Raw genomic sequence first — 18,458 nt, 5'->3', positions numbered from 1 at the left:
ACCGACACAGAGCATGCAGTGTTACAGTAATGTCAGAAAGATCATGCGAGGTCAGACTGAGGGAGGAAAGGAATTGAAGTGAAGGAATTGAACGCTGGAGAGAAAAATACTACTGGACTACCTGCCATCCAGAGGCCTGATAGACTACAGGACTACAGGGGTCTGATAGACTACAGGACTACAGGGGTCTGATAGACTACAGGACTACAGGGGTTTGATAAACTACAGGACTACAGGGGTTTGATAGACTACAGGACTACAGGGGTTTGATAGACTACAGGACTACAGGGGTTTGATAGACTACAGGACTACAGGGGTCGGATAGACTACAGGGGTCTGATAGACTACAGGACTACAGGGGTCTGATAGACTACAGGACTACAGGGGTCTGATAGACTACAGGACTACAGGGGTTTGATAGACTACAGGACTACAGGGGTTTGATAGACTACAGGACTACAGGGGTTTGATAGACTACAGGACTACATGGGTTTGATAGACTACAGGACTACAGGGGTTTGATAGACTACAGGACTACAGGGGTCTGATAGACTACAGGACTACAGGGGTCTGATGGACTACAGGACTACAGGGGTTTGATAGACTACAGGACTACAGGGGTTTGATAGACTACAGGACTACAGGGGTTTGATAGACTACAGGACTACAGGGGTTTGATAGACTACAGGACTACAGGGGTTTGATAGACTACAGGACTACAGGGGTTTGATAGACTACAGGACTACAGGGGTCTGATAGACTACAGAACTACAGGGGTCTGATGGACTACAGGGGTCTGATAAACTACAGGACTACAGGGGTTTGATAGACTACAGGACTACAGGGGTTTGATAGACTACAGGACTACAGGGGTCTGATAGACTACAGGGGTCTGATGGACTACAGGGGTCTGATAGACTACAGGACTACAGGGGTCTGATAGACTACAGGACTACAGGGGTCTGATAGACTACAGGACTACAGTGGTCTGATAGACTACAGGACTACAGGGGTCTGATAGACTACAGGACTACAGGGGTTTGATAGACTACAGGACTACAGGGGTTTGATAGACTACAGGACTACAGGGGTCTGATAGACTACAGGACTACAGGGGTCTGGTAGACTACAGGGGCCTGATAGACTACAGGACTACAGGGGTCTGATAGACTACAGGACTACAGGGGTCTGATAGACTACAGGACTACAGGGGTCTGATAGACTACAGGACTACAGGGGTCTGATGGACTACAGGGGTCTGATAAACTACAGGACTACAGGGGTTTGATAGACTACAGGACTACAGGGGTCTGGTAGACTACAGGGGCCTGATAGACTACAGGACTACAGGGGTTTGATAGACTACAGGACTACAGGGGTCTGATAGACTACATGACTACAGGGGTCTGATGGACTACAGGGGTCTGATAAACTACAGGACTACAGGGGTTTGATAGACTACAGGACTACAGGGGTTTGATAGACTACAGGACTACAGGGGTCTGATAGACTACAGGGGTCTGATGGACTACAGGACTACAGGGGTCTGATAGACTACAGGGGTCTGATGGACTACAGGACTACAGGGGTCTGATAAACTACAGGGGTCTGATGGACTACAGGGGTCTGATGGACTACAGGGGTCTGATAGACTACAGGACTACAGGGGTCTGATAGACTACAGGACTACAGGGGTTTGATAGACTACAGGGGTCTGATAGACTACAGGACTACAGGGGTCTGATAGACTACAGGACTACATGGGTCTGATAGACTACAGGACTACAGGGGTCTGATAGACTACAGGACTACAGGGGTTTGATAGACTACAGGACTACAGGGGTTTGATAGACTACAGGACTACAGGGGTCTGATAGACTACAGGACTACAGGGGTCTGGTAGACTACAGGGGCCTGATAGACTACAGGACTACAGGGGTCTGATAGACTACAGGACTACAGGGGTCTGATAGACTACAGGACTACAGGGGTCTGATGGACTACAGGGGTCTGATAAACTACAGGACTACAGGGGTTTGATAGACTACAGGACTACAGGGGTCTGGTAGACTACAGGGGCCTGATAGACTACAGGACTACAGGGGTTTGATAGACTACAGGACTACAGGGGTCTGATAGACTACATGACTACAGGGGTCTGATGGACTACAGGGGTCTGATAAACTACAGGACTACAGGGGTTTGATAGACTACAGGACTACAGGGGTTTGATAGACTACAGGACTACAGGGGTCTGATAGACTACAGGGGTCTGATGGACTACAGGGGTCTGATAGACTACAGGACTACAGGGGTCTGATAGACTACAGGGGTCTGATGGACTACAGGGGTCTGATAGACTACAGGACTACAGGGGTCTGATAGACTACAGGACTACAGGGGTCTGATAAACTACAGGGGTCTGATGGACTACAGGGGTCTGATAGACTACAGGACTACAGGGGTCTGATGGACTACAGGACTACAGGGGTCTGATAGACTACAGGACTACAGGGGTCTGATAGACTACAGGACTACAGGGGTCTGATAGACTACAGGACTACAGGGGTCTGATGGACTACAGGGCTCTGATAGACTACAGGACTACAGGGGCCTGATAGACTACAGGACCACAGGGGTCTGATAGACTACAGGACCACAGGGGTCTGATAGACTACAGGACTACAGGGGCCTGATAGACTACAGGACTACAGGGGTCTGATGGACTACAGGGGTCTGATAGACTACAGGACTACAGGGGTCTGATAGACTACAGGACTACAGGGGTCTGATAGACTACAGGACTACAGGACTACAGGGGTCTGATAGACTACAGGACTACAGGGGTCTGATAGACTACAGGACTACAGGGGTCTGATAGACTACAGGACTACAGGGGTCTGGTAGACTACAGGACTACAGGGGTCTGGTAGACTACAGGGGTCTGATAGACTACAGGGGTCTGGTAGACTACAGGACTACAGGGGTTTGATAGACTACAGGACTACAGGGGTCTGACGGACTACAGGACTACAGGGGTCTGATGGACTACAGGGGTCTGATAAACTACAGGACTACAGGGGTTTGATAGACTACAGGACTACAGGGGTCTGATGGACTACAGGACTACAGGGGTCTGATAGACTACAGGGGTCTGATGGACTACAGGGGTCTGATAGACTACAGGACTACAGGGGTCTGATAGACTACAGGGGTCTGATGGACTACAGGGGTCTGATAGACTACAGGACTACAGGGGTCTGATAGACTACAGGACTACAGGGGTCTGATAGACTACAGGACTACAGGGGTCTGGTAGACTACAGGGGCCTGATAGACTACAGGACTACAGGGGTCTGATAGACTACAGGACTACAGGGGTCTGATAGACTACAGGACTACAGGGGACTGATGGACTACAGGGGTCTGATAAACTACAGGACTACAGGGGTTTGATAGACTACAGGACTACAGGGGTCTGGTAGACTACAGGGGCCTGATAGACTACAGGACTACAGGGGTTTGATAGACTACAGGACTACAGGGGTCTGATAGACTACATGACTACAGGGGTCTGATGGACTACAGGGGTCTGATAAACTACAGGACTACAGGGGTTTGATAGACTACAGGACTACAGGGGTTTGATAGACTACAGGACTACAGGGGTCTGATAGACTACAGGGGTCTGATGGACTACAGGGGTCTGATAGACTACAGGACTACAGGGGTCTGATAGACTACAGGGGTCTGATGGACTACAGGGGTCTGATAGACTACAGGACTACAGGGGTCTGATAGACTACAGGACTACAGGGGTCTGATAAACTACAGGGGTCTGATGGACTACAGGGGTCTGATAGACTACAGGACTACAGGGGTCTGATGGACTACAGGACTACAGGGGTCTGATAGACTACAGGACTACAGGGGTCTGATAGACTACAGGACTACAGGGTTCTGATAGACTACAGGACTACAGGGGTCTGATGGACTACAGGGCTCTGATAGACTACAGGACTACAGGGGCCTGATAGACTACAGGACTACAGGGGTCTGATAGACTACAGGACCACAGGGGTCTGATAGACTACAGGACTACAGGGGCCTGATAGACTACAGGACTACAGGGGTCTGATAGACTACAGGACTACAGGGGTCTGATAGACTACAGGACTACAGGGGTCTGATGGACTACAGGGGTCTGATAGACTACAGGACTACAGGGGTCTGATAGACTACAGGACTACAGGGGTCTGATAGACTACAGGACTACAGGACTACAGGGGTCTGATAGACTACAGGACTACAGGGGTCTGATAGACTACAGGACTACAGGGGTCTGATAGACTACAGGACTACAGGGGTCTGGTAGACTACAGGACTACAGGGGTCTGGTAGACTACAGGGGTCTGATAGACTACAGGGGTCTGGTAGACTACAGGACTACAGGGGTTTGATAGACTACAGGACTACAGGGGTCTGACGGACTACAGGACTACAGGGGTCTGATGGACTACAGGGGTCTGATAAACTACAGGACTACAGGGGTTTGATAGACTACAGGACTACAGGGGTCTGATAGACTACAGGACTACAGGGGTCTGATAGACTACAGGGGTCTGATGGACTACAGGGGTCTGATAGACTACAGGACTACAGGGGTCTGATAGACTACAGGACTACAGGGGTCTGATGGACTACAGGGGTCTGATGGACTACAGGGGTCTGATAGACTACAGGACTACAGGGGTCTGATAGACTACAGGACTACAGGGGTCTGATAAACTACAGGGGTCTGATGGACTACAGGGGTCTGATAGACTACAGGACTACAGGGGTCTGATGGACTACAGGACTACAGGGGTCTGATAGACGACAGGACTACAGGGGTCTGATAGACTACAGGACTACAGGGGTCTGATGGACTACAGGGGTCTGATAGACTACAGGACCACAGGGGTCTGATAGACTACAGGACTACAGGGGTCTGATAGACTACAGGACTACAGGGGTCTGATAAACTACAGGGGTCTGATGGACTACAGGGGTCTGATAGACTACAGGACTACAGGGGTCTGATGGACTACAGGACTACAGGGGTCTGATAGACTACAGGACTACAGGGGTCTGATGGACTACAGGACTACAGGGGCCTGATAGACTACAGGACTACAGGGGTCTGATAGACTACAGGACTACAGGGGTCTGATAGACTACAGGACTACAGGGGTCTGATGGACTACAGGACTACAGGGGTCTGATAGACTACAGGACTACAGGGGTCTGATAGACTACAGGGGTCTGATAGACTACATGACTACAGGGGTCTGATGGACTACAGGGGTCTGATAGACTACAGGACCACAGGGGTCTGATAGACTACAGGACTACAGGGGCCTGATAGACTACAGGACTACAGGGGTCTGATAGACTACAGGACTACAGGGGTCTGATAGACTACAGGGGTCTGATAGACTACAGGACTACAGGGGTCTGATGGACTACAGGGGTCTGATAGACTACAGGACTACAGGGGTCTGATGGACTACAGGGGTCTGATAGACTACAGGACCACAGGGGTCTGATAGACTACAGGACTACAGGGGCCTGATAGACTACAGGACTACAGGGGTCTGATAGACTACAGGACTACAGGGGTCTGATAGACTACAGGACTACAGGGGCCTGATAGACTACAGGACTACAGGGGTCTGATAGACTACAGGGGCCTGATAGACTACAGGACTACAGGGGTCTGATGGACTACAGGGGTCTGATAGACTACAGGACTACAGGGGTCTGATGGACTACAGGGGTCTGATAGACTACAGGACTACAGGGGTCTGATAGATTACAGGACTACAGGGGTCTGATAGACTACAGGACTACAGGGGTCTGATAGACTACAGGACTACAGGGGTCTGGTAGACTACAGGGGCCTGATAGACTACAGGACTACAGGGGTCTGATAGACTACAGGACTACAGGGGTCTGATAGACTACAGGACTACAGGGGTCTGATGGACTACAGGGGTCTGATAAACTACAGGACTACAGGGGTTTGATAGACTACAGGACTACAGGGGTTTGATAGACTACAGGACTACAGGGGTCTGATAGACTACAGGGGTCTGATGGACTACAGGGGTCTGATAGACTACAGGACTACAGGGGTCTGATAGACTACAGGGGTCTGATGGACTACAGGGGTCTGATAGACTACAGGACTACAGGGGTCTGATAGACTACAGGACTACAGGGGTCTGATAAACTACAGGGGTCTGATGGACTACAGGGGTCTGATAGACTACAGGACTACAGGGGTCTGATGGACTACAGGACTACAGGGGTCTGATAGACTACAGGACTACAGGGGTCTGATAGACTACAGGACTACAGGGGTCTGATAGACTACAGGACTACAGGGGTCTGATAGACTACAGGACTATAGGGGTCTGATGGACTACAGGGGTCTGATAGACTACAGGACTACAGGGGTCTGATAGACTACAGGACTACAGGGGTCTGATAGACTACAGGACTACAGGGGCCTGATAGACTACAGGACTACAGGGGTCTGATAGACTACAGGACTACAGGGTTCTGATAGACTACAGGACTACAGGGGTCTGATGGACTACAGGGCTCTGATAGACTACAGGACTACAGGGGTTTGATAGACTACAGGACTACAGGGGTTTGATAGACTACAGGACTACAGGGGTCTGATAGACTACAGGACTACAGGGGCCTGATAGACTACAGGACTACAGGGGTCTGATAGACTACAGGGGTCTGATAGACTACAGGACTACAGGGGTCTGATAGACTACAGGACTACAGGGGTCTGATAGACTACAGGACTACAGGGGTTTGATAGACTACAGGACTACAGGGGTTTGATAGACTACAGGGGTTTGATAGACTACAGGACTACAGGGGTCTGATAGACTACAGGACTACAGGGGTTTGATAGACTACAGGACTACAGGGGTCTGATAGACTACAGGGGTCTGATAGACTACAGGACTACAGGGGTCTGATAGACTACAGGACTACAGGGGTCTGATAGACTACTGTACTACCATTAAAACCACTAGATCTTAAACACATACACATGTCGTTTTTATATCTCATGTGAATTAATTTATGACATGTCATTTTTTTTTACCCTTTTAATTTCAAGGTACACCTTACCACCAAACTATCTGTCCCAATGTAAACATTGAATACCTTGGTGCATATTACTAATAGGATTAAGTAATCCTTCTCACCCCCCCTTAAATGATTTAGATGCACTATTGTAAAGTGGCTGTTCCACTGGATGTCAGAAGGTGAATTCACCAATTTGTAAGTCGCTCTGGATAAGAGCGTCTGCTAAATGACTTAGATGTAAATGTAAAGGGAAAAACTCTTATCAAGTGAGCATCGTCCTGCATATCTATAACCATCTGTATCATACTCAGACTGTTTCTTTCTCAGTCGGTATAATGGCCATGTCTATCCAGTCCATTTCAACCACAATAGCAGATCCACTTCCCTCCCAGAGGACACAACGAGGCAGCTGAAATTGGACAATTGACCTCATTCAGTGCAGAGAGACAGGTCGGGACCGTAGTGTTAGAGATAGACAGTCTTGGGGGCAGGGGGTGAGCAGCAGACAGTATACAACACGATGGATGCATCCCAAAAGGAAGCCTATATGGTGCACTACTAGGTTTCCCTAAGGGTCCTGTTCAAAAGTAGTGTACTATATAGAGAATAGGGCCCTGGTCTAAAGTAGTGCACTATATAGGGAATAGGGCCCTGGTCTATAGTAGTGTACTATATAGGGAATAGGGCCCTGGTCTAAAGTAGTGCACTATATAGAGAATAGGGCCCTGGTCTAAAGTAGTGCACTATGTAGGGAATAGGGCTCTGGTCTAAAGTAGTGTACTATATAGGGAATAGGGCCCTGGTCTAAAGTAGTGCACTATATAGGGAATAGGGCTCTGGTCTATAGTAGTGTACTATATAGGGAATAGGGCCCTGGTCTAAAGTAGTGCACTATATAGGGAATAGGTCCCTGGTCTAAAGTAGTGCACTATATAGAGAATAGGGCCCTGGTCTAAAGTAGTGCACTATGTAGGGAATAGGGCTCTGGTCTAAAGTAGTGTACTATATAGGGAATAGGGCCCTGGTCTATAGTAGTGTACTATATAGGGAATAGGGCCCTGGTCTAAAGTAGTGCACTATATAGGGAATAGGGCTCTGGTCTAAAGTAGTGTACTATATAGGGAATAGGGCCCTGGTCTAAAGTAGTGCACTATATAGAGAATAGGGCCCTGGTCTAAAGTAGTGCACTATATAGAGAATAGGGCCCTGGTCTATAGTAGTGTACTATATAGGGAATAGGACCCTGGTCTATAGTAGTGTACTATATAGGGAATAGGGCCCTGGTCTAAAGTAGTGCACTATATAGAGAATAGGGTGGCATTAGGGATGTAGATACCAGTCACAGAAAACTAGTAATCGACTATGTCAACCTGCCCTGAGAACAACTAGTAATCGACTATGTCAACCTGCCCTGAGAACAACTAGTAATCATTTCTGAGGAACATTTAGACCCCACACCTTCCATGATGATAATGACATGCTGGTCGTGACTGGCAAGCGGCAAACCCCCCAACCTTCTTCAACACATATCTCACCGAGATTACGGAACGTTTCTTTATAAAACCCATGTAACCTCCAACGCAACCGGATCATCCCTCACTACCTACTTACTACATCGTTTAGATTTTCGATTGAACTTTCTTAATATTTTGGATGTAATGTGGTATTACTACTCAGTCATTCAACCCAAACAAACTGAAAGCAAGAACAGGAGGGAGACAGAAAGGAAATGAAGACTGTTCCACAACCTCAGGAAAAGAAGAAACGTGCATTTAAAGGAGAGAAGTTGAAGGGTACAGGAACAAGAGAGTGGGAATATAGGGTGGAGGAGGTGGAGGAGGAGGAGGAAGAGGAGGAGGTGGAGGGTACAGGAACAAGAGACTGGGAATATAGGGAGGAGGAGGTGGAGGAGGAGGAGGAAGAGGAGGAGGTGGTGGAGGAGGAGGTGGTGGAGGAGGAGGTGGAGGAGGAGGAGGAGGGTACAGGAACAAGAGAGTGGGAATATAGGGAGGAGGAGGTGGAGGAGGAGGAGGAAGAGGAGGAGGTGGAGGGTACAGGAACAAGAGACTGGGAATATAGGGAGGAGGAGGTGGAGGAGGAGGAGGAAGAGGAGGAGGTGGTGGAGGAGGAGGTGGTGGAGGAGGAGGTGGAGGTAGAGGAGGAGGTGGAAGAGGAGGAGGTGGAAGAGGTGGAAGAGGAGGAGGTGGAGGAGGTGGAAGACGAGGAGGTAGAGGAGGAGGTGGAAGAGGAGGAGGTAGAGGAGGAGGTGGAAGAGGAGGAGGTGGTGGAGGAGGAGGTGGAGGAGGAGGTGGAGGTAGAGGAGGAGGATGTCGAAGAAGAGGAGGTGGAGGAGGAAGAGGAGGTGGGGGAGGAGGTGGGGGAGGAGGAGGTGGAGGAGGGAGGAGAGTGGGCATATAGGGAGGAGGTAGAAGAGGGAGGAGGCAGTTGTAACCAGCGGGAGGGAGCAGGACAGGAAGGAGGTTCTGGTCAACCTACCATTGACTAGGCTGGCATTGCCAGGTGCAAAACCACCTGCAGCACCATCGGTGGCTATAGTTGCGATGGGGTGGGCAGAGGGATGGGGGCAGTCTAGCAAGTAAATCATGGGTAAAAAAAAGACGAGCAACAGTGAACCAAAAGAACATGGTTAAGAGCTTGAATAACAGGACCATCAGTTAGTGTTGCTACAGTTCCTATCAGGGTTTGGGGACAATCCCATTTCAAATCCAGCCAATTCAGGAAGTACACTGACATTTGAAATCCAAGTCCGTTTCTCTGCTATTGCCTTTCAATAAGAACAATTTGAAATTGGAATTTGGTTCACTTTCTGAATTGACTGGAATTGAAATGGAATTGAGCCCAACACTCTGTTGTTTAAAACAGATGAATGGTACTCTTCAGGCAGAGCATTACAATTATAACGCAATATACTGTAAAACAGGGTATAACAACACAATAATAATGAAGAAACCAAATGAAAGGAACATAGAAGACAACGCAATAATAATGGATAATTATAACTATTATTCTAACGGATTAGTAAGAGGTTTGACCAATTTCCCTCAACGAAAACCTCAAACACGTGAAGAAAAAAAAGGCTTGAGATCTAATCTGTCAGGTGTTTCTTTTTTTTAACCAATAAGGTACGAGGAGGTTTGTGTGCATGAGGCCAATATACTACGGCTAAAGGCTGTTCTAATGAACGACCCAACACAGAGTACAGCCTGAATAACACAACCCTTAGCCGTGGGATATTGACCACATACCACAAACCTCCCGAGGTGCCTCATTGCTCTTATAAACTGGTTAAAATAGAGCAGTATAATTAGAGCAGTAGACAAGTAATTTTGTGTCATACCCGTGGTATACGGTCTGATATACCACGGCTGTCAGCCAATCAGCATTGAGGGCTCGAACCACCCGGTTTATAAGGGACTATACACTGAGTATAACAAACATTAGGAGCACCTTCGTAATATAGAGTCGGATTTCGTGGGCTAATCAATAAATACGATCAATCAATCTTAGATGCACTATTGTAAAGTGGCTGTTCCACTGGATGTCAGAAGGTGAATTCACCAATTTGTAAGTCGCTCTGGATAAGAGCGTCTGCTAAATGACTTAAATGTAATGTAAATGTAAAATCTCAACCATGTTATTCATGTCATGTTATTGAGCAGCACATAAGTAATAAAATAACAAGTGTCACAGCAGAAGAGCATTGTGGATAAACTGCTTGAATTAGGGTTGGGCTCAATTCCATCTCAATTCCAGTCAATTCAAAATGTAAACAAAATTCCCAATTCTACATTTTCCCAATTGAAAAGCGTTGAAGAGAATTGGAATTTCAATGAAATTCTTCCTGAATTGACAGACATTTCAATTGAATTGACCCCAAACCCTTGAATGTCAGATTCCAACAGCGGTCAACATCCATCCAGACAGATCTGTTGGAGGGAAGAAAGCACAACTTAACGACTTTATCAATAACTTACTCAGCGGTGGAATTGGGAGGAGAGCTGAAAGAAAAAAAAATACTCAATAATTTTTTACATGTAAAAATGGGTTTTGAATGATAATATTGAATTCTTAGAATTCAGAGGGATTTTTGTTCTTCAATTCCACTCCTGCACATAAAGCATACTGGATACTACATATTACAAACTGAATACTGCACACTTCACAGTCCACATGGCCATACAGGGTCCACATGGCCCTGTTACCAGTAGTTATTACCTCTGTACAGAGTCCAAATGGCCCTGTGACCAGCAGAGTCCCTGTCCATCTTCTCCCTGAAGCTAGGACAGCAGAGTCCCTGTCCATCTTCCCCCTGAAGCTAGGACAGCAGAGTCCCTGTCCATCTTCCCCCTGAAGCTAGGACAGCAGAGTCCCTGTCCATCTTCCCCCTGAAGCTAGGACATCAGAGTCCCTGTCCATCTTCCCCCTGAAGCTAGGACAGCAGAGTCCCTGTCCATCTCCCCCCTGATGCTAGGACAGCAGAGTCCCTGTCCATCTTCCCCCTGAAGCTAGGACAGCAGAGTCCCTGCCCATCTTCCCCCTGAAGCTAGGACAGCAGAGTCCCTTGTCCATCTTCCCCCCTGAAGCTAGGACAGCAGAGTCCCTTGTCCATCTTCCCCCTGAAGCTAGGACAGCAGAGTCCCTGTCCATCTTCCCCCTGATGCTAGGACAGCAGAGTCCCTGTCCATCTTCTCCCTGAAGCTAGGACAGCAGAGTCGCTGTCCATCTTCCCCCTGAAGATAGGACATCAGAGTCCCTGCCCATCTTCCCCCTGATGCTAGAACAGCAGAGTCTCTGCCCATCTTCCCCCTGAAGCTAGAACAGCAGAGTCCCTGTCCATCTTCCCCCTGAAGCTAGGACAGCAGAGTCTCTGCCCATCTTCCCCCTGAAGCTAGAACAGCAGAGTCCCTGTCCATCTTCTCCCTGAAGCTAGAACAGCAGAGTCTCTGCCCATCTTCCCCCTGAAGCTAGAACAGCAGAGTCCCTGTCCATCTTCTCCCTGAAGCTAGAACAGCAGAGTCTCTGCCCATCTTCCCCCTGAAGCTAGAACAGCAGAGTCTCTGCCCATCTTCCCCCTGAAGCTAGAACAGCAGAGTCCCTGTCCATCTTCCCCCTGAAGCTAGAACAGCAGAGTCCCTGTCCATCTTCCCCCTGAAGCTAGGACAGCAGAGTCCCTGCCCATCTTCCCCCTGAAGCTAGAACAGCAGAGTCCCTGTCCATCTTCTCCCTGAAGCTAGAACAGCAGAGTCTCTGCCCATCTTCCCCCTGAAGCTAGAACAGCAGAGTCCCTGTCCATCTTCTCCCTGAAGCTAGAACAGCAGAGTCTCTGCCCATCTTCCCCTGAAGCTAGAACAGCAGAGTCCCTGTCCATCTTCTCCCTGAAGCTAGAACAGCAGAGTCTCTGCCCATCTTCCCCCTGAAGCTAGAACAGCAGAGTCCCTGTCCATCTTCTCCCTGAAGCTAGAACAGCAGAGTCTCTGCCCATCTTCCCCCTGAAGCTAGAACAGCAGAGTCCCTGTCCATCTTCTCCCTGAAGCTAGAACAGCAGAGTCTCTGCCCATCTTCCCCCTGAAGCTAGAACAGCAGAGTCCCTGCCCATCTTCTCCCTGAAGCTAGAACAGCAGAGTCTCTGCCCATCTTCCCCCTGAAGCTAGAACAGCAGAGTCCCTGTCCATCTTCTCCCTGAAGCTAGAACAGCAGAGTCTCTGCCCATCTTCCCCCTGAAGCTAGAACAGCAGAGTCCCTGTCCATCTTCTCCCTGAAGCTAGAACAGCAGAGTCTCTGCCCATCTTCCCCCTGAAGCTAGAACAGCAGAGTCTCTGCCCATCTTCCCCCTGAAGCTAGAACAGCAGAGTCCCTGTCCATCTTCCCCCTGAAGCTAGAACAGCAGAGTCTCTGTCCATCTCCCCCCTGAAGCTAGAACAGCAGAGTCTCTGTCCATCTTCCCCCTGAAGCTAGAACAGCAGAGTCCCTGTCCATCTCCAACCCTGAAGCTAGAACAGCAGAGTCTCTGTCCATCTCCCCCCTGAAGCTAGAACAGCAGAGTCCCTGTCCATCTTCCCCCTGAAGCTAGAACAGCAGAGTCTCTGTCCATCACCCCCCTGAAGCTAGAACAGCAGAGTCTCTGTCCATCTTCCCCCTGGAGCTAGAAGAGCAGAGTCCCTGTCCATCTTCCCCCTGAAGCTAGAACAGCAGAGTCTCTGTCCATCTCCCCCTGAAGCTAGAACAGCAGAGTCTCTGTCCATCTTCCCCCTGAAGCTAGAACAGCAGAGTCTCTGTCCATCTCCCCCCTGAAGCTAGGACAGCAGAGTCTCTGTCCATCTCCCCCCTGAAGCTAGGACAGCAGAGTCTCTGTCCATCTCCCCCCTGAAGCTAGGACAGCAGAGTCTCTGTCCATCTCCCCCCTGAAGCTAGAACAGCAGAGTCCCTGTCCATCTCCCCCTGAAGCTAGAACAGCAGAGTCTCTGTCCATCTTCTCCCTGAAGCTAGAACAGCAGAGTCCCTGTCCATCTTCCCCCTGAAGCTAGAACAGCAGAGTCTCTGTCCATCTTCCCCCTGAAGCTAGAACAGCAGAGTCTCTGTCCATCTTCCCCCTGAAGCTAGAACAGCAGAGTCTCTGTCCATCTCCCCCCTAAAGCTAGGACAGCAGAGTCTCTGTCCATCTCCCCCCTGAAGCTAGGACAGCAGAGTCTCTGTCCATCTCCCCCCTGAAGCTAGGACAGCAGAGTCTCTGTCCATCTCCCCCTGAAGCTAGGACAGCAGAGTCTCTGTCCATCTCCCCCTGAAGCTAGGACAGCAGAGTCTCTGTCCATCTCCCCCCTGAAGCTAGGACAGCAGAGTCCCTGTCCATCTCCCCCTGAAGCTAGGACAGCAGAGTCCCTGTCCATCTCCCCCCTGAAGCTAGAACAGCAGAGTCTCTGTCCATCTCCCCCCTAAAGCTAGGACAGCAGAGTCTCTGTCCATCTCCCCCCTGAAGCTAGGACAGCAGAGTCCCTGTCCATCTCCCCCTGAAGCTAGGACAGCAGAGTCCCTGTCCATCTCCCCCTGAAGCTAGGACAGCAGAGTCCCTGTCCATCTCCCCCCTGAAGCTAGAACAGCAGAGTCTCTGTCCATCTCCCCCCTAAAGCTAGGACAGCAGAGTCTCTGTCCATCTCCCCCCTGAAGCTAGAACAGCAGAGTCTCTGTCCATCTCCCCCCTGAAGCTAGGACAGCAGAGTCCCTGTCCATCTCCCCCTGATGCTAGAACAGCAGAGTCCCTGTCCATCTTCCTGAAAACACCTGAAACACAACCTCTTCAAAGAGTATCTTATCTCCCTCCTCACCTCAACCCCCCCCCCTAAACTAAACTTTCCTGAACCAACACTTGCACCTCTTGGGGCAGCAGCGTAGCCCAGTGGTCAGAGCGTTGGACTAGTAACCAAAAGGTTGCAAGATCGAATCCCCGAGCTGACAAGGTAAAAATCTGTCGTTCTGCCCCTGAACGAGGCAGTTAACCCACTGTTCCCCGGGAGGCCGTCATTGAAAAGAAGAATTTATTCTTAACTGACTTGCAGAGTTAAATAAAGGTTAAAGAAATATTGAGGGGAAGTGTACATACTGTAGCTGTCTTCAGATGAATGTACCTAACTGTAAGTCTCTCTAGATAAAAGAGTCAGATAAATGACTCACTAACTGTAAGTCTCTCTAGATAAAAGAGTCAGATAAATGACTCACTAACTGTAAGTCTCTCTCTCTCAGAGCCACTAGAGTACGGTTCAGGGTCCTATAGAATATATCAGAGCCACTAGAGTACGGTTCAGGGTCCTATAGAATATATCAGAGCCACTAGAGTACGGTTCAGGGTCCTATAGAATATATCAGAGCCACTAGAGTACGGTTCAGGGTCCTATAGAATATATCAGAGCCACTAGAGTACGGTTCAGGGTCCTATAGAATATATCAGAGCCACTAGAGTACGGTTCGGGGTCCTGTAGTGTGTGTTGAACCTACCAGTCATATAGAACAGGCTGTGTGGTTGGCATGTAGTTATTATTAAGACATAGTACCTTATAGTAACATCACAGAGATTAAAACCTAGTTATCCAAGTAATGGACTTCAAAACAGGAAGAAATGCCACCACTCAGTCTGTAGTTGGAACAGTTGAAAGCAACGACACAAACGGCAATACTGGTTGAAATGACGTCATCACCACCAGCATAGCCTACTGGGTAGGAAATACAGTAAAGGCTGGTCCTACTGGGTAGGACATACTGTAAAGGCCTAGTCTACTGGGTAGGACATACTGTAAAGGCCTAGCCTACTGGGTAGGACATACTGTAAAGGCCTAGTCTACTGGGTAGGACATACTGTAAAGGCCTAGTCTACTGGGTAGGACATACTGTAAAGGCCTAGTCTACTGGGTAGGACATACTGTAAAGGCCTAGCCTACTGGGTAGGACATACTGTAAAGGCCTAGTCTACTGGGTAGGACATACTGTAAAGGCCTAGCCTACTGGGTAGGACATACTGTAAAGGCCTAGTCTACTGGGTAGGACATACTGTAAAGGCCTAGCCTACTGGGAAGGACATACTGTAAAGGCCTAGTCTACTGGGTAGGACATACTGTAAAGGCCTAGTCTACTGGGTAGGACATACTGTAAAGGCCTAGCCTACTGTAAAGGCCTAGTCTACTGGGTAGAACATACTGTAAAGGCCTAGCCTACTGGGTAGGACATACTGTAAAGGCCTAGTCTACTGGGTAGGACATACTGTAAAGGCCTAGTCTACTGGGTAGGACATACTGTAAAGGCCTAGTCTACTGGGTAGGACATACTGTAAACGCCTAGCCTACTGCATAGGACATACTGTAAAGGCCTAGTCTACTGGGTAGAACATACTGTAAAGGCCTAGCCTACTGGGTAGGACATACTGTAAAGGCCTAGTCTACTGGGTAGGACATACTGTAAAGGCCTAGCCTACTGGGTAGGACATACTGTAAAGGCCTAGTCTACTGGGTAGGACATACTGTAAAGGCCTAGCCTACTGGGTAGGACATACTGTAAAGGCCTAGCCTACTGGGTAGGACATACAGTAAAGGCCTAGTCTACTGGGTAGGACATACTGTAAAGGCCTAGCCTACTGGGTAGGACATACTGTAAAGGACTAGTCTACTGGGTAGGACATACTGTAAAGGCATAGCCTACTGGGTAGAACATACTGTAAAGGCCTAGTCTACTGGGTAGGACATACTGTAAAGGCCTAGCCTACTGGGTAGGACATACTGTAAAGGCCTAGCCTACTGGGTAGGACATACTGTAAAGGCCTAGTCTCCTGGGTAGGACATACTGTAAAGGCCTAGCCTACTGGGTAGGACATACTGTAAAGGCCTAGTCTACTGGGTAGGACATACTGTAAAGGCCTAGTCTACTGGGTAGAACATACTGTAAAGGCCTAGTCTACTGGGTAGGACATACTGTAAAGGCCTAGTCTATTGGGTAGGACATACTGTAAAGGCCTAGCCTACTGGGTAGGACATACTGTAAAGGCCTAGCCTACTGGGTAGGACATACTGTAAAGGCCTAGTCTACTGGGTAGGACATACTGTAAAGGCCTAGTCTACTGGGTAGGACATACTGTAAAGGCCTAGCCTACTGTAAAGGCCTATCCTACTGTAAAGGCCTAGTCTACTGTAAAGGCCGAGTATACTGTAAAGGCCTAGTCTAATGTAAAGGCCTAGCCTACTGTAAAGGCCTAGCCTACTGGGTAGGACATACAGTAAAGGCCTAGCCTACTGGGTAGGACATACTGTAAAGGCCTAGCCTACTGTAATGGCCTAGTCTACTGTGAAGGCCTAGTCTACTGTGAAGGCCTAGCCTACTGTAAAGGCCTAGTCTACTGTGAAGGCCTAGTCTACTGTGAAGGCCTAGACTACTGGGTAGGACATACTGTAAAGGCCTAGTCTACTGTAAAGGCCTAGTCTACTGTGAAGGCCTTGCCTACTTGGTAGGACATACTGTAAAGGCCTAGTCTAATGTGAAGGCCTAGCCTACTGTAAAGGCCTAGCCTACTGTAAAGGCCTAGCCTACTGTAAAGGCCTAGCCTACTGTAAAGGCCTAGTCTACTGGGTAGGACATACAGTAAAGGCCTAGCCTACTGTAAAGGCCTAGCCTACTGTAAAGGCCTAGCCTACTGTAAAGGCCTATAAGTATTTGATACATCAGAAAAGCAGAATATTTGGTACAGAAACCTTTGTTTGCAATTACAGAGATCATACGTTTCCTGTAGTTCTTGACCAGGTTTGCACACACTGCAGCAGGGATTTTGGCCCACTCCTCCATTCAGACCTTCTCCAGATCCTTCAGGTTTTGGGGCTGTCGCTGGGGAATACGGACTTTCAGCTCCCTCCAAAGATTTTCTATTGGGTTCAGGTCTGGAGACTGGCTAGGCCACTCCAGGACCTTGAGATGCTTCTTACGGAGCCACTCCTTAGTTGCCCTGGCTGTGTGTTTCGGGTCATTGTCATGCTGGAAGACCCAACCACGACCCATCTTCAATGCTCTTACTGAGGGAAGGAGGTTGTTGGCCAAGATCTCGCGATACATGGCCCCATCCATCCTCCCCTCAATACGGTGCAGTCGTCCTGTCCCCTTTGCAGAAAAGCATCCCCAAAGAATGATGTTTCCACCTCCATGCTTCACGGTTGGGATGGTGTTCTTGGGGTTGTACTCATCCTTCTTCTTCCTCCAAACACGGCGAGTGGAGTTTAGACCAAAAAGCTCTATTTTTGTCTCATCAGACCACATGACCTTCTCCCATTCCTCCTCTGGATCATCCAGATGGTCATTGGCAAACTTCAGATAGGCCTGGACATGCGCTGGCTTGAGCAGGGGGACCTTGCGTGCGCTGCAGGATTTTAATCCATGACGGCGGAGTGTGTTACTAATGGTATTCTTTGAGACTGTGGTCCCAGCTCTCTTCAGGTCATTGACCAGGTCCTGCCGTGTAGTTCTGGGCTGAGCCCTCATCTTCCTCATGATCATTGATGCCCCAAGAGGTGAGATCTTGCATGGAGCTCCAGACCGAGGGTGATTGACCGTCATCTTGAACTTCTTCCATTTTCGAATAATTGCGCCAACAGTTGTTGCCTTCTCACCAAGCTGCTTGCCTATTGTCCTGTAGCCCATCCCAGCCTTGTGCAGGTCTACAATTTTATCCCTGATATCCTTACACAGCTCTCTAGTCTTGGCCATTGTGGAGAGGTTGGAGTCTGTTTGATTGAGTGTGTGGACAGGTGTCTTTTATA

The 18,458-nt window shown here is 48.9% G+C and overlaps 1 protein-coding gene across 10 annotated transcripts in view; it reads right to left on the bottom strand.

The window, feature by feature from the left end:
• The window catches only part of atp2b2 (ATPase plasma membrane Ca2+ transporting 2), a 215,511-nt gene that overhangs the window by 95,545 nt on the left and 101,508 nt on the right, over positions 1-18,458 (bottom strand). For 6 of the 10 annotated variants that reach the window (XM_064967444.1, XM_064967442.1, XM_064967440.1 and 3 more), the window contains exon 6: positions 9,655-9,747. The exons of the other annotated variants lie outside the window; for them this stretch is intronic. In XM_064967444.1, coding sequence (XP_064823516.1) covers positions 9,655-9,747 — 93 coding nt within the window. The remainder of the gene's footprint in view (positions 1-9,654; positions 9,748-18,458) is intronic. 10 annotated transcript variants of the gene reach the window in all.

Source organism: Oncorhynchus masou, chromosome 6 (genome assembly GCF_036934945.1).
Source record: "Oncorhynchus masou masou isolate Uvic2021 chromosome 6, UVic_Omas_1.1, whole genome shotgun sequence".
Taxonomy (NCBI): Eukaryota; Metazoa; Chordata; class Actinopteri; order Salmoniformes; family Salmonidae; genus Oncorhynchus; species Oncorhynchus masou.
This window is presented reverse-complemented; position numbering and strand designations above follow the sequence as displayed.